Below are 11,384 nucleotides of genomic sequence, written 5' to 3' on the forward strand. Positions count from 1 at the left end.
TAATATTCTCCAAGGCCAAACTCCTTGATGGAAGATCCGTTTGACGAGTTAACATTAGGTTGCTATTTTTTTTTTTAATAAATGCAAACCATGGAACAAAATTGTATAGGCTACGGTGAATTCACCAAGAATATTAGATGGCTATTTATCAGACACCTAAACAGTTCTCACAGGCCCTTGAAATGTTGTCATTTTAAAAAAAGAATAAAAGAAAAGACTATTGAATGCTCCATATGAATGTATTTGTTCGATTTTGTATGAAAATTCAGACGCACGGAAAAGCCAAAGTGCGTTGGAGCAGGTCTTCTCCAGGGAGGCGCGGCCAAGGAGGACCCGAAGGAACTCTGATCCGCCCTCCAGAAACACCTTGGACTGGTAGTCTAACACAACAGCGCGATAACTGCAAGAGAAACATAACCATATTGAGTAAAGGGCGGCTTTGGCTTGTTGTTTTGAGAACTGGATACATCATAATGCGGTGGAAAAGCGAGGTGAAAGCAGAATGTTGCGGCAGCATCGATGGAGACGAAAGCGAGGGTATGACGATGCTGATCTGTGAGGACAGGGTGAGTCAAGTCTGGATTGAAATATACTGAACCGATGCACTAATAGCGATGCTGTCTGCAGAGTTTATACCCTGGATAGATGTAACCGTATTCAGCCTTATGTAGACTAGTAAACGACTTACCTGCAGAGAACCAATCTGGCCATTCAACACAGGGCGCAGTGTTGTCACAATTTCAAGACACGTCGAAGAAAAAATGACCCCCTTTCTGAATATCGTGTAATTAAAACTCAAGTAGTTAATGAGACCTCTTCACCTCTAGGTCGCCCCGGCAGGCGTTTGTGTCCAACTAAGTCCTTTTAATTGCTGTTATTAAATAAATCAATTCCCTTTCCATGGGACTTTTTGATTGGCATGTGAGATTGCTGTGTTGGGTTCCGACCATTGTTCGGGCAGAACTGCTGCATCACAAATGCAGATCTCAAGAACATAATGCACATTGGATAACTATTACTTCAAGTGCCGCGTGTTTTTGTTGGTAAAGACTATAACTTCCTTTTTAAAAGCCATTTCGTTAATCGTGGAGGTTGTCATGGTGAAAGGTGAGCGGGATCATGTGTAGGGGGGGAGCGGGAGAAGCTGGACCGCGGATGGAGACGCTTCCCTTTAAAAACAGAACCTTTCGATTACAGCTTTTTCTCCAGGACGACCACAGGGCCGAAGACCACATTATTTAGTGAGCGTGTAGTCGATCCATTCCTGCGATCCTGCGTCTGTTTGGAAACGTAATTTGGGACGACAACCCCCAAAACTTAAGACGCGTTCACCTGCAGAAGCGCGAGGAGCCCGCTGTGATGTTGGTGCGTTAATGGAACAGTTATTGCGTTCTCTCTGATCGTGGGACCAGACGCAGGACCTGATGCGCGTCTGCAGCGGGCCTGCATATTTGTCTTACCGCAGGTATGTTTGCCCCCCACAGGACACGCCGGTGGAGGTCCTGGATGAAGACTCGTGCTCGTCGTCCCTGCAGGCGATGGCTTCCGCGCCTCTGCTGGGAAGAACTGTGTGTGCGAACTGCAACGAGGACATCGTGGATAAATATTTACTAAAGGTAAAACAAATACCTAGTCCGCCCTGCGAACGCTTTGATTTCCCCCAATCCTGTCATGACAATTGAGTCGCCTAAACGGGTCTTTTCGATACAGCAAAATAAAAACTTTATCGCGTATACGCACTATGATGAAAGCGTGCACGTCTAATTGCCATGTTCTTACTCATCAGCCCATAGACCTTCTTTACGCCTCGCTATTTGATTGACTTCTGCTAACTGTGTTCCGTGCAGGTGAACGACCTGTGCTGGCATGTGCGCTGCCTCTCCTGCAGCGTTTGCCAGACCTCGCTCGGCAGCCACGCCAGTTGTTACATCAAAGAGAAAGAAGTGTTCTGTAAACTGGATTACTTTAGGTAGGTAGTCACGCCGAGTCGTTACAAGCCGTGAAAACCGTTCATGTGTCTAGGATCAGGAGGGCTTGCACGAGGCGTGTGACACTGATCAGCATCACTGATCACTGATGTGTTTGCAGAACGTGGAAGGATAATAATGTAGGCTTATTGTGATTATTATAGGCACTTATGTGTATAATAATAATAATAATAATAATGATAATAATTTAAAAATATTAATAGTATTAATTCTACTAGGCTACTAATAATAATTATATTTATAGTAATAATTATATTAATCATGATGCTTATTTTTATGTGTATTATAATTATTAGACTATTATTGTTCGCTTTTCTTATTGATCTATTTAATATTATTATTGTTGGGCGGACAGTGGTTGTGGGAGATTACTTATTATATTATAACTATTGCTGTTTCTTATCCAATATATTGCATTTGGTCAGGCTTATAATTACAGGCTTTTAATGCTTTCCAATATTAAGGCCACCCTTTATTTATTAAAAAAAAAAAATACCCATCCTTGATGCTTAACACAAGATAAACAGACACGAATTTCCCAATTTTCTAAGATTGCTAATGATCCTCCATACAGAAGATATGGGACGTGGTGCGCCTGCTGCGGCCGCAACATCCACTCCACCGACTGGGTGCGCCGGGCGAAGGGCAGCGTGTATCACCTGGCCTGCTTCGCATGCTTCTCCTGCAAGCGGCAGCTGTCCACCGGGGAGGAGTTCGCCCTGGTGGAGGAGAAGGTGCTGTGTCGCGTGCACTACGACTGCATGCTGGACAACATCAAGCGGGCCGCGGAGAAGGGTGAGCGCGTGGTCCCCCGCAGCAGGCCGAGGCAGAGTGGGGCCTTTACGCAATGAGCAAAACTGCGCCTAATGCAAATTAGGATTATTATTTTTTTATTTAACTACATTGAAAAAGAGACATTTTATTCGGGTATTTAGACAGTATAGCAATGTTGGTGAACGCAGCGGCTATAGGCCGAATTAGGGATGGATTTCCAAAACTTTGAATTCTTAAAATTCAATAACATTTTGAACGTCCCTTTAATGAGTAAATTATTTCATAACCTTATAAAATACCTGGATTATGTCCGGCGGGTTCCAGAAATGTTATTGTTTTTAAGTAGATTGAATGCGCAAGATTCAGTTAGCCTATTTATTCAAATAAATAACAAACACATAGGCCTACATGAATACATATACTAGATATAGTTCTGATCAAATGACTATCCTTGCAGGGAACAGCGTTAACATGGAGGGCGCAATGCCCACGGAGCAGGAGCTGAACCAGCCCAAGCCGTCCAAGCGAGCCCGGACCAGCTTCACTGCGGACCAGCTGCAGGTACCGCTCTGCCGCCCGTCTGGCTCTATTCTCTCTAGCTCCTAATGTCCGTTATAAAAATATCTAATATATTCATGAGGAAGCTATAGCTCAACTTCTCGTAGTATTATCGTTGAACAAAAATGTGATTATTATTAATACAATTATTGATACACATAATATATATATAAATATACATGATAATATTTTGACATTATAAATGAGGAGTTTAGGAGATGATCAGGAAGAAGCAGGGAGGTGGGATGCATTCGCTCAGGGGTGAACATACAGACAGGACTGTAAACATCGGATCGCAGCAAGTCTCTTTGGAGCGACGACGTCAGCTGTAAGGAGCTAGAAAGCCTTGTAATCCAAATTATGCTGAACACCTGTCTGTCCATCCCTGCAGGTGATGCAGGCGCAGTTTGCCCAGGACAACAACCCAGACGCTCAGACGCTCCAGAAGCTGGCCGAACAGACGGGTCTCAGCAGGAGAGTCATACAGGTGAGCCCTCTCCTATCTACCAGTCTGCTGTAGAAGAGCTGCCTGGTCTCAGGTCTGTTAGAGAGTCATACAGCTGAGCCTTCCCCTCTGTTGATGATCTGTTGGCATCAAGGCAATCATCTGCGTGTTGGAGGTCAGATGCTCTGTAAATTGAACTGACAATTTCTTACAGTTCATTGTATTTCGTCTCACCTTTACTGTTGGAAAATCAAAAATTGGTAAATATTGCATGAGGGTAAACAGGTTTTCTTTGTTGTAAATTCCACCAAATCAACCAAAAAAAATCAATCTTCAAGTGACTGAATTAACCCAGGCTTGAATAAATGACAATCTCTTCATTTCCTTTTCAAAAAAAAAAGTTAAATGCATTTGATTAATCAACAAACAAATCACCACAGTCTGTTCTTTGCAAAGGGGGAGCCTAATAGGGTGAACAAACCTCTAAGCTCTTAAAAGGCCACACTGTGCTGACACTGGGGACCTGTCAAGGTCACCGGAAACATTAATCAGTAATCAGGACTCAAACGCACTGCAGGGATGAAGGAGAATTAGGTGGAGGTCGACCAGGACAGTTTGCCTTCCTTCTTTCTTTGTCTCTCTGTCTCTCTGTCTCTGTCACTGTCACTGTCTCTCTGTCTCTCTCTCTCTGTCTCTGTCACTGTCTCTCTGTCACTGTCTCTCTGTCTCTGTCACTGTCTCTCTGTCACTGTCTCTCTGTCACTGTCTCTCTGTCACTGTCTCTCTGTCTCTCTGTCTCTGTCACTGTCTCTCTGTCACTGTCACTGTCTCTCTGTCACTGTCTCTCTGTCTCTGTCTCTGTCACTGTCTCTGTCTCTCTGTCTCTGTCACTGTCTCTGTCACTGTCTCTCTGTCACTGTCTCTCTGTCATGTCTCTCTGTCTCTGTCACTGTCTCTCTGTCACTGTCACTCTGTCACTGTATCTCTGTCTCTGTCACTGTCTCTCTGTCTCTCTGTCTCTGTCACTGTCTCTCTGTCTCTCTGTCTCTCTGTCTCTGTCACTGTCACTGTCACTGTCACTGTCTCTCTGTCACTGTCTCTCTGTCACTGTCTCTCTGTCTCTGTCACTGTGTCACTGTCTGTGTCTCTCTGTCTCTCTGTCTCTGTCACTGTCTCTCTGTCACTGTCTCTCTGTCATGTCTCTCTGTCTCTGTCACTGTCTCTCTGTCACTGTCACTCTGTCACTGTATCTCTGTCTCTGTCACTGTCTCTCTGTCTCTGTCACTGTCTCTCTGTCTCTCTGTCTCTGTCACTGTCACTGTCTCTCTGTCACTGTCTCTCTGTCTCTGTCTCTCTGTCACTGTCTGTGTCTCTCTGTCTCTCTGTCATTCAGTCAGTCAGTCTCCTTGTCTCTCTAAGCCTTTTCTCTGTCTTGCCATTCTATCTGTCTGTTTCTCTGTCTGTCCACCTGTCTGTCTCTCTGCCTGTCCTTGTATTTAACCTATCCGTCTATTGGTCTGTCTTTGTGTCATTCTGTCTGTCTGTCTTTGTGTCATTCTGTCTGTCTGTCTGTCTGTCTGTCTGTCTATTGGTCTGTCTTTGTGTCATTCTGTCTGTCTGTCTTTGTGTCATTCTGTCTGTCTGTCTGTCTGTCTGTCTATTGGTCTGTCTTTGTGTCATTCTGTCTGTCTGTCTTTGTGTCATTCTGTCTGTCTGTCTGTCTGTCATTCTGTCATTCTGTCTGTCTGTCTGTCTGTCTGTCTGTCTGTCTGTCTGTCTGTCTGTCTGTCTGTCTGTCTGTCTGTCTGTCCCTCCGTCCGGTCGGCGCATCCCTAACCGCAGCGCCTCTCCCCCCCCCAGGTGTGGTTCCAGAACTGCCGGGCGCGACACAAGAAGCACGTGAGCCCCACCCACACGTCCAGCACCCCCATGACCTCCATGACCTCCATGAACTCCATGACCTCCATGACCTCCATGGGCTCCATGGGCTCCATGGGCTCCATGGGCTCCATGACCCCCATGGGCCACCTCTCCCAGCCCACGGTGACCCCTGAGGAGCTCCAGTTCTCAGGCTACGGTGGCCCTGAGGGGTCCATGCTCTCTGCCCTGCACTCGTTCATAGACGGTAAGCAGACGCTATTCATCAGAACAGTTATACGAATATAATAACAATAACAATTATTATAATTATATATTTCTCATTATTATGACATATTTAACGTTATATTTTTTATATTATAATAATTATGAATACGTTATTAATATGAATATATTACATGTTAATATATTAAGATGTAACATGTTAATTCAATGATTATAATGTTATTATTGATCACAAATATAATAAGATGTATATTATATATGTGTTGATATATATGCATATTAGGTAAAGGATCAACATACATAGCTCAATACAAGGAAACAACAGGCAGCAGCAAATCAAATAAAACATTTAGTTATGTATCAAGAACCAAGTTTAGATCAATGTAGCTGTAATTTAAAATGACATACTGTTGGTGTTTAATAGTTAGTGTAAGGAATGAAGGACTCATTGAAGTGGTTCATAATGCTTAGGGGCTGTCCAGTGAATTCACCAGACAGAACACTGGAAAACACAGAGGAAAACACTGGAAAGAACTGGTCAGATTGGCTTACGGTTCCTTTTTTCTTGCGGGCAAACCTGTTTCTCCCAGAGGGAGCAAAGTCTCTTTTTGTGAGCAGATCCTCACAATAGCATTTACGCCAGTCTTGTCCTTCACAAACAACCCTTTAAACCAACAAATAAACTAGGAAATTACAATACTTACAAAATACAAAATGATCGGTAAAAATGGACATGAAAAGTGTTAAGCCAAGTGAGTTCTTTGTTTTCCACGCTTGAAGACTGACTCTGTGTTTACATCGAATTTGAGTTAAAGGCACCCAGTGCAACTTTCGAGGCTTAAAAATTAACATTCAATTTCTAGTCTTTTTTACACGTAGTAAGTTTCAATAACTCCATACCATTACATACTGACATTTAAGCAGCAAAGATGAGACGTCGTTGTGTGGTGAGAACTGATACAAAATCGATAACAACAACAATGCCGCCATTTTCTTTATTTTTTGTAACCTACAATAAATAAAGCAGGCTTCCAGTCAATGGAAAAATGGCTTCTCCCCACCGGCGATTGTTGTTGTTTACGATTTTCTATCAGTTCTCACCACACAACGACGTCTCATCTTTGCTCCTTGAATGTCGATATGTAATGGTATGGAGTTATTGAAACTTACTACGTGTAAAAAAGACTAGAAATTGAATGTTTATTTTTCATTGAATGTTTACATAAAGTTGCACTGGGTGCCTTTAATAGTTAAACACTGTTCCTGGATACTAATATTGTCGACAATATGACCGTTCTTGCCATGTTTAATTCTGGCTTCTGATTTGTGTGTGCAGGGTGTTTAGTAGTGAGAGTAGAACCCATAGACATACCGTAGATGAGATGCTGAATGGCATTGTGATACACTGTTCTTGTTTTCCATAGTGCACCCCCCTTCCTCCATGTTGTTCCAACCACTGCTGCCATCCCATAATATGTCCTCGCTGCCAGTTTCCCATGCCTGAAGAGCTTGGGCATGCAAACACACAAAGACACTCACGTGCATTTGTGCACACATGCATGCACGCACAAACGCACGCACAGAAAAGTGCACGGACGCACACACACACACCAAACACATGCATGCATGCAAACATTTGCACTTACACACATACACACACACACAGACACACACACAGACACACGTATACACACACACACACACACACACACACACACACACACACACACACACACACACACACACACACACACACACACACACACACACACACACACACACACACACACACACACACATACACACACATGCATACAAGCACAAAGACATTCTCAGTATTGATAGGATTCTCAAGGTCGGGGTGAAAAAATGTTGTTCAATGACAAGGACTTGAAAAACATTACAGCACATTTCTAAATATTTTCTTCCCTGAGATTGTTGTTCTTTTATTTATATATTTATTTATTTTCGAAATCTTCAATTCAATTTTTGTCGATGGCTTTCACTTACAATCCTTAAAGTACTTTGTTTGTTGAAATGATCTCTATGTACCTCATATGACTCTGACATCATAGAGAAACTTGTCTGTTTGTGTAAATGTATTGCAAACTGTTTGACAGTTATATTTTAAATGAATGCCGCCAAACCTCACCTGCCATTTTGCGAGTCAACTCATCATGAAGATGAAATTGTAATATTATTTGTTTGTATGATGTACTGTAAATCAGTCTTTTAATATTGATGGTTCATTTATTTATTGTTTGTATTTGAGGTGGCCATTTTGGAAATAAATGTCTGCATACAATTATTCTTGAACTAAATTCCGAACAAATCCTGGGGAAGCATCATGTAGCAAACCATCAAAGACCAAGTGAATACTTTTTTCTGACAAACAAAACAATTCAACCAAATACCATCTCGGATGTCTCAATCAGAATTATTAGCATATTATTTGCAAAAACAAGGAAACGGACTTGGATAGGATGCAAAGACAGTATAATACAAATATTAAAGATCCCGTGCATAAAATGTAGTAATAATTAACGACTTTATAATTTTTATGTTTTATGTTTTGACCATTCATCTCGACAGCAGTCTGCGTTGCAATGCGTAACAATTCCTTTCAAGTAATCGCACCTACGTGAACATAGGTCACTATAGATAACATCACGTCGTGCATATGTATTGCAACAGTTTTGTTTTGCATACCAACTTCTCCAAAAGCGTGAGAGCCTATTTATAGTTATCGAAAAGGGAAATAACCTCAAAAACGATCATCCCCCACATGGATGGATTAAAGGATGCCCACACACTTATCCTTATCCCCCTCACATGAACACGGCCACTACAGTATTTTACATTTTAAAAGTCCAACTCCTTTCTCCTTTCAAATTCTCTAAATTGGATTATTTGGCGAAGGGGCCGACCATGCTTGTCTTCGCCTGGCTATATGAGAGGGTGAAGAGAGGGAGAGAGAGAGAGAGAGAGAGAGGGCTTATTCTCAGGAAACAAACACAACTATTCCTATTTTCATTGGATTAACCACAAATTAAAACATTCTTATGAACATTATATTTAATTTCCAAATGCCAAGTTCCACTACAGGTTCAACGCAATTCTACACACTGCACCTTTGACAAAATATCGAAACAGATTAATTAAAGCTAAATATGAATAACAATATTGCGTGTGTGAGGGCCAGGCGGGGGGGGTATTGAAGTCCCCGAATCAGTGAGAGGCAGCGGTCTCGATTGTGAGCCCAACTGCCATGGGGAAGAAACTGTTCAGGAGGTCTTTGGTCTTGATAGATCAACCTTTTAGTGGATAGAATTCTTTGGAATTGGTTGTGAACGGGATGGCAAAGATCAGCGATGATCTGCTCTCTCCCTGGTCCTGGAGGGGTACAGGTCCAGGTGAGACATCAGGTTGCAGCAGATGACCTTGACGGCGGAACGGAAAATCACTGCAGCCTTCCTATGTCTTTTGGCAGTGGTGGCAGGGAACCAAACGGTGAGAGGTAAGCCGAGTGAAACTGGACCGTCGGTTTCTGCGGCAGGTTGTTTATCCCAAGCTATAGCAGGAAGAACCATCCTCTGCTGGGCCTTGTTGATGCTTGGGGAGATGTTCCCGCCCCCCCCCCCCTGAAGGCCCGTTTGGATTTGTTGTCCCCAGGAACCGGAATGACTCGACAGTGTTATCTAGAGGGTCGCGCATGATGAGAGGACGGACGGATGTTGGGGCTGGGGTCCTCCTGAAGTCTCCATATTGTTCTGGCTGCATCAGGAAGCCAGGTGGTCAACTGCCTTCCAAAAGGGGGACTCAATCTAGTCCACTTCGATCTCAATCTTAATCTATAACATCCTGTTTATTATTTTTACGATGTTTAGATGGCACAACGCCTTTACTGCACTTAAGCAGACCAAAAGAACCAGGAAAATATGAAATTATTTCAAATTCTGCTTGTCAAAGTAGTGTCCACAAATGTTTTCTGTGCTCTTATATTTTGTCTAGCTACATATCTCAAAAACGATAAAGACGGTTGCAGCACATTCAAACCCAGCAGATGACTTGTATCTACTTGTTGACTGTGGTTGACCAAAATAATCCAATTCAGCACGTGGGAGGGCGGCCAAGTCATATCAAAATACCGTTTATCAAGATCAGAGCGGGAGATCTGACGCAGGCCTACTGATGAAAACAAATCAAATCAACTTCTCACTCAACACGAAATATCAGTTTCAAGAACCCATTCGTAAATGTTTGAGGATCCCTATAAAAAACAGGATCATGTGACAAGTGTTTTATGTTTTATTTTCACATGAAGTGAGCTTTGAAGGTGTTCCCCGCGATAGCGTGTTGGAGCCCGTTTCAGCCATGGGACTGCTTGTGTTACAGCAGTGGTACTGCTTGTGTTACAGCAGTGTGCCTGCTAGTGCTCACGGGGGGTACACCGTGTGTGTGCTTGAGGCTGGCGTGTGTCATCAAAGGCACAGGGCTCAGTGAGGGCTGTTTTCTTTTGTTTGGGATGAGGGCAGCGGAGGAAAGAGACTCGGTAGGGACACAAAGGAGACAAAACAGTAACTATGACAACAAAGTTGACATGGGAGGGAAGCAATTCTTTGAATTTTCTTTGCAGTTTTTGAAGGCTTCATTATGATTTGCACTTTCATTTTTATTATAAATGGCTGCTTTCGTATCAACCAAAGGAGTTCTCTCAATACGCTAGCTTGACCAGACTGCAGTTCACTTACCAGTCAAAGGGTTCAGTATCGAGAAGGAAGATCGGATTATTATTATTAAGTCCCTATGAAGTAGGCTAGAGGCCTTCACATGAACATTGTTAATATATATCTAAAGGTGACGTACAATGCACCCCAGGTCCTATTTATACCACTTTGTGTGGTATTTCACTTTGCCTGAACTCGATTTCTGGAGATATCTGCTGTCTCCAATTCACTTTAGCTTCAACCAAAAGTATCAGACATTAGTTTCATTCCCATGACAACAACTCAATCAATAAATTGTATAATAATTGATTAAGTTGTATCACAGGCCTTTAATAAGCCATTTGGATGGCCTACCATACCTACCTACCCGGCTACCTGCCAGCATGAGTGCACCTCCCCGTGCCCTCATTGTCGTAGCCATAGTCTTCCATAAGGCCCGTCGAACCGATTGCTAAAGCTAGCGAGCTAGTTGCTAGTTTTTGGAGAGTGGCTTTGGAGGGAGGCCTGAAGGGGGGGAAGCGATCTTTTCGGTTGGATAGGACTTTCAAAATCTAGCTAACTCTGGCTGTTATCTTCCAAGGTGCCCTAGCTTTAAGTAATTATTTTGTAGCTGTATGATAGAATACACATTGGTATGACAAAGCCTTGTCCCCCTCATATGATATAATATAGACAGTGAAGAATGAATCGGTAGCCTCTGAAAAGTGCAGCAATCTTTATGATAAATAATTTTGATTATGTTTTTCTGAATGCTACAATGTTGTAATGGAATAAAAAAACAATAAGGAC

At 42.7% G+C, this 11,384-nt stretch overlaps 1 protein-coding gene across 2 annotated transcripts in view; it reads left to right on the forward strand.

The window, feature by feature from the left end:
* Positions 1 to 8,173, forward strand: part of LOC132469854 (LIM/homeobox protein Lhx8) — an 8,273-nt gene extending 100 nt beyond the window's left edge. Inside the window, exons 1-8 of one of the 2 annotated variants that reach the window (XM_060067959.1) lie at positions 1 to 566; positions 1,485 to 1,616; positions 1,848 to 1,969; positions 2,563 to 2,783; positions 3,220 to 3,323; positions 3,712 to 3,807; positions 5,626 to 5,890; positions 7,293 to 8,173. The exon at positions 1 to 566 is cut by the window's left edge and continues 100 nt beyond it. In XM_060067959.1, coding sequence (XP_059923942.1) covers positions 225 to 566; positions 1,485 to 1,616; positions 1,848 to 1,969; positions 2,563 to 2,783; positions 3,220 to 3,323; positions 3,712 to 3,807; positions 5,626 to 5,890; positions 7,293 to 7,372 — 1,362 coding nt within the window. In that variant the 5' untranslated portion in view covers positions 1 to 224 and the 3' untranslated portion in view covers positions 7,373 to 8,173. The other variant, XM_060067961.1, reaches the window with a different exon arrangement.
* The last annotated feature ends 3,211 nt before the right edge of the window (positions 8,174 to 11,384 follow it).

This window comes from Gadus macrocephalus, chromosome 12 (assembly GCF_031168955.1).
Source record: "Gadus macrocephalus chromosome 12, ASM3116895v1".
NCBI lineage: Eukaryota > Metazoa > Chordata > Actinopteri > Gadiformes > Gadidae > Gadus > Gadus macrocephalus.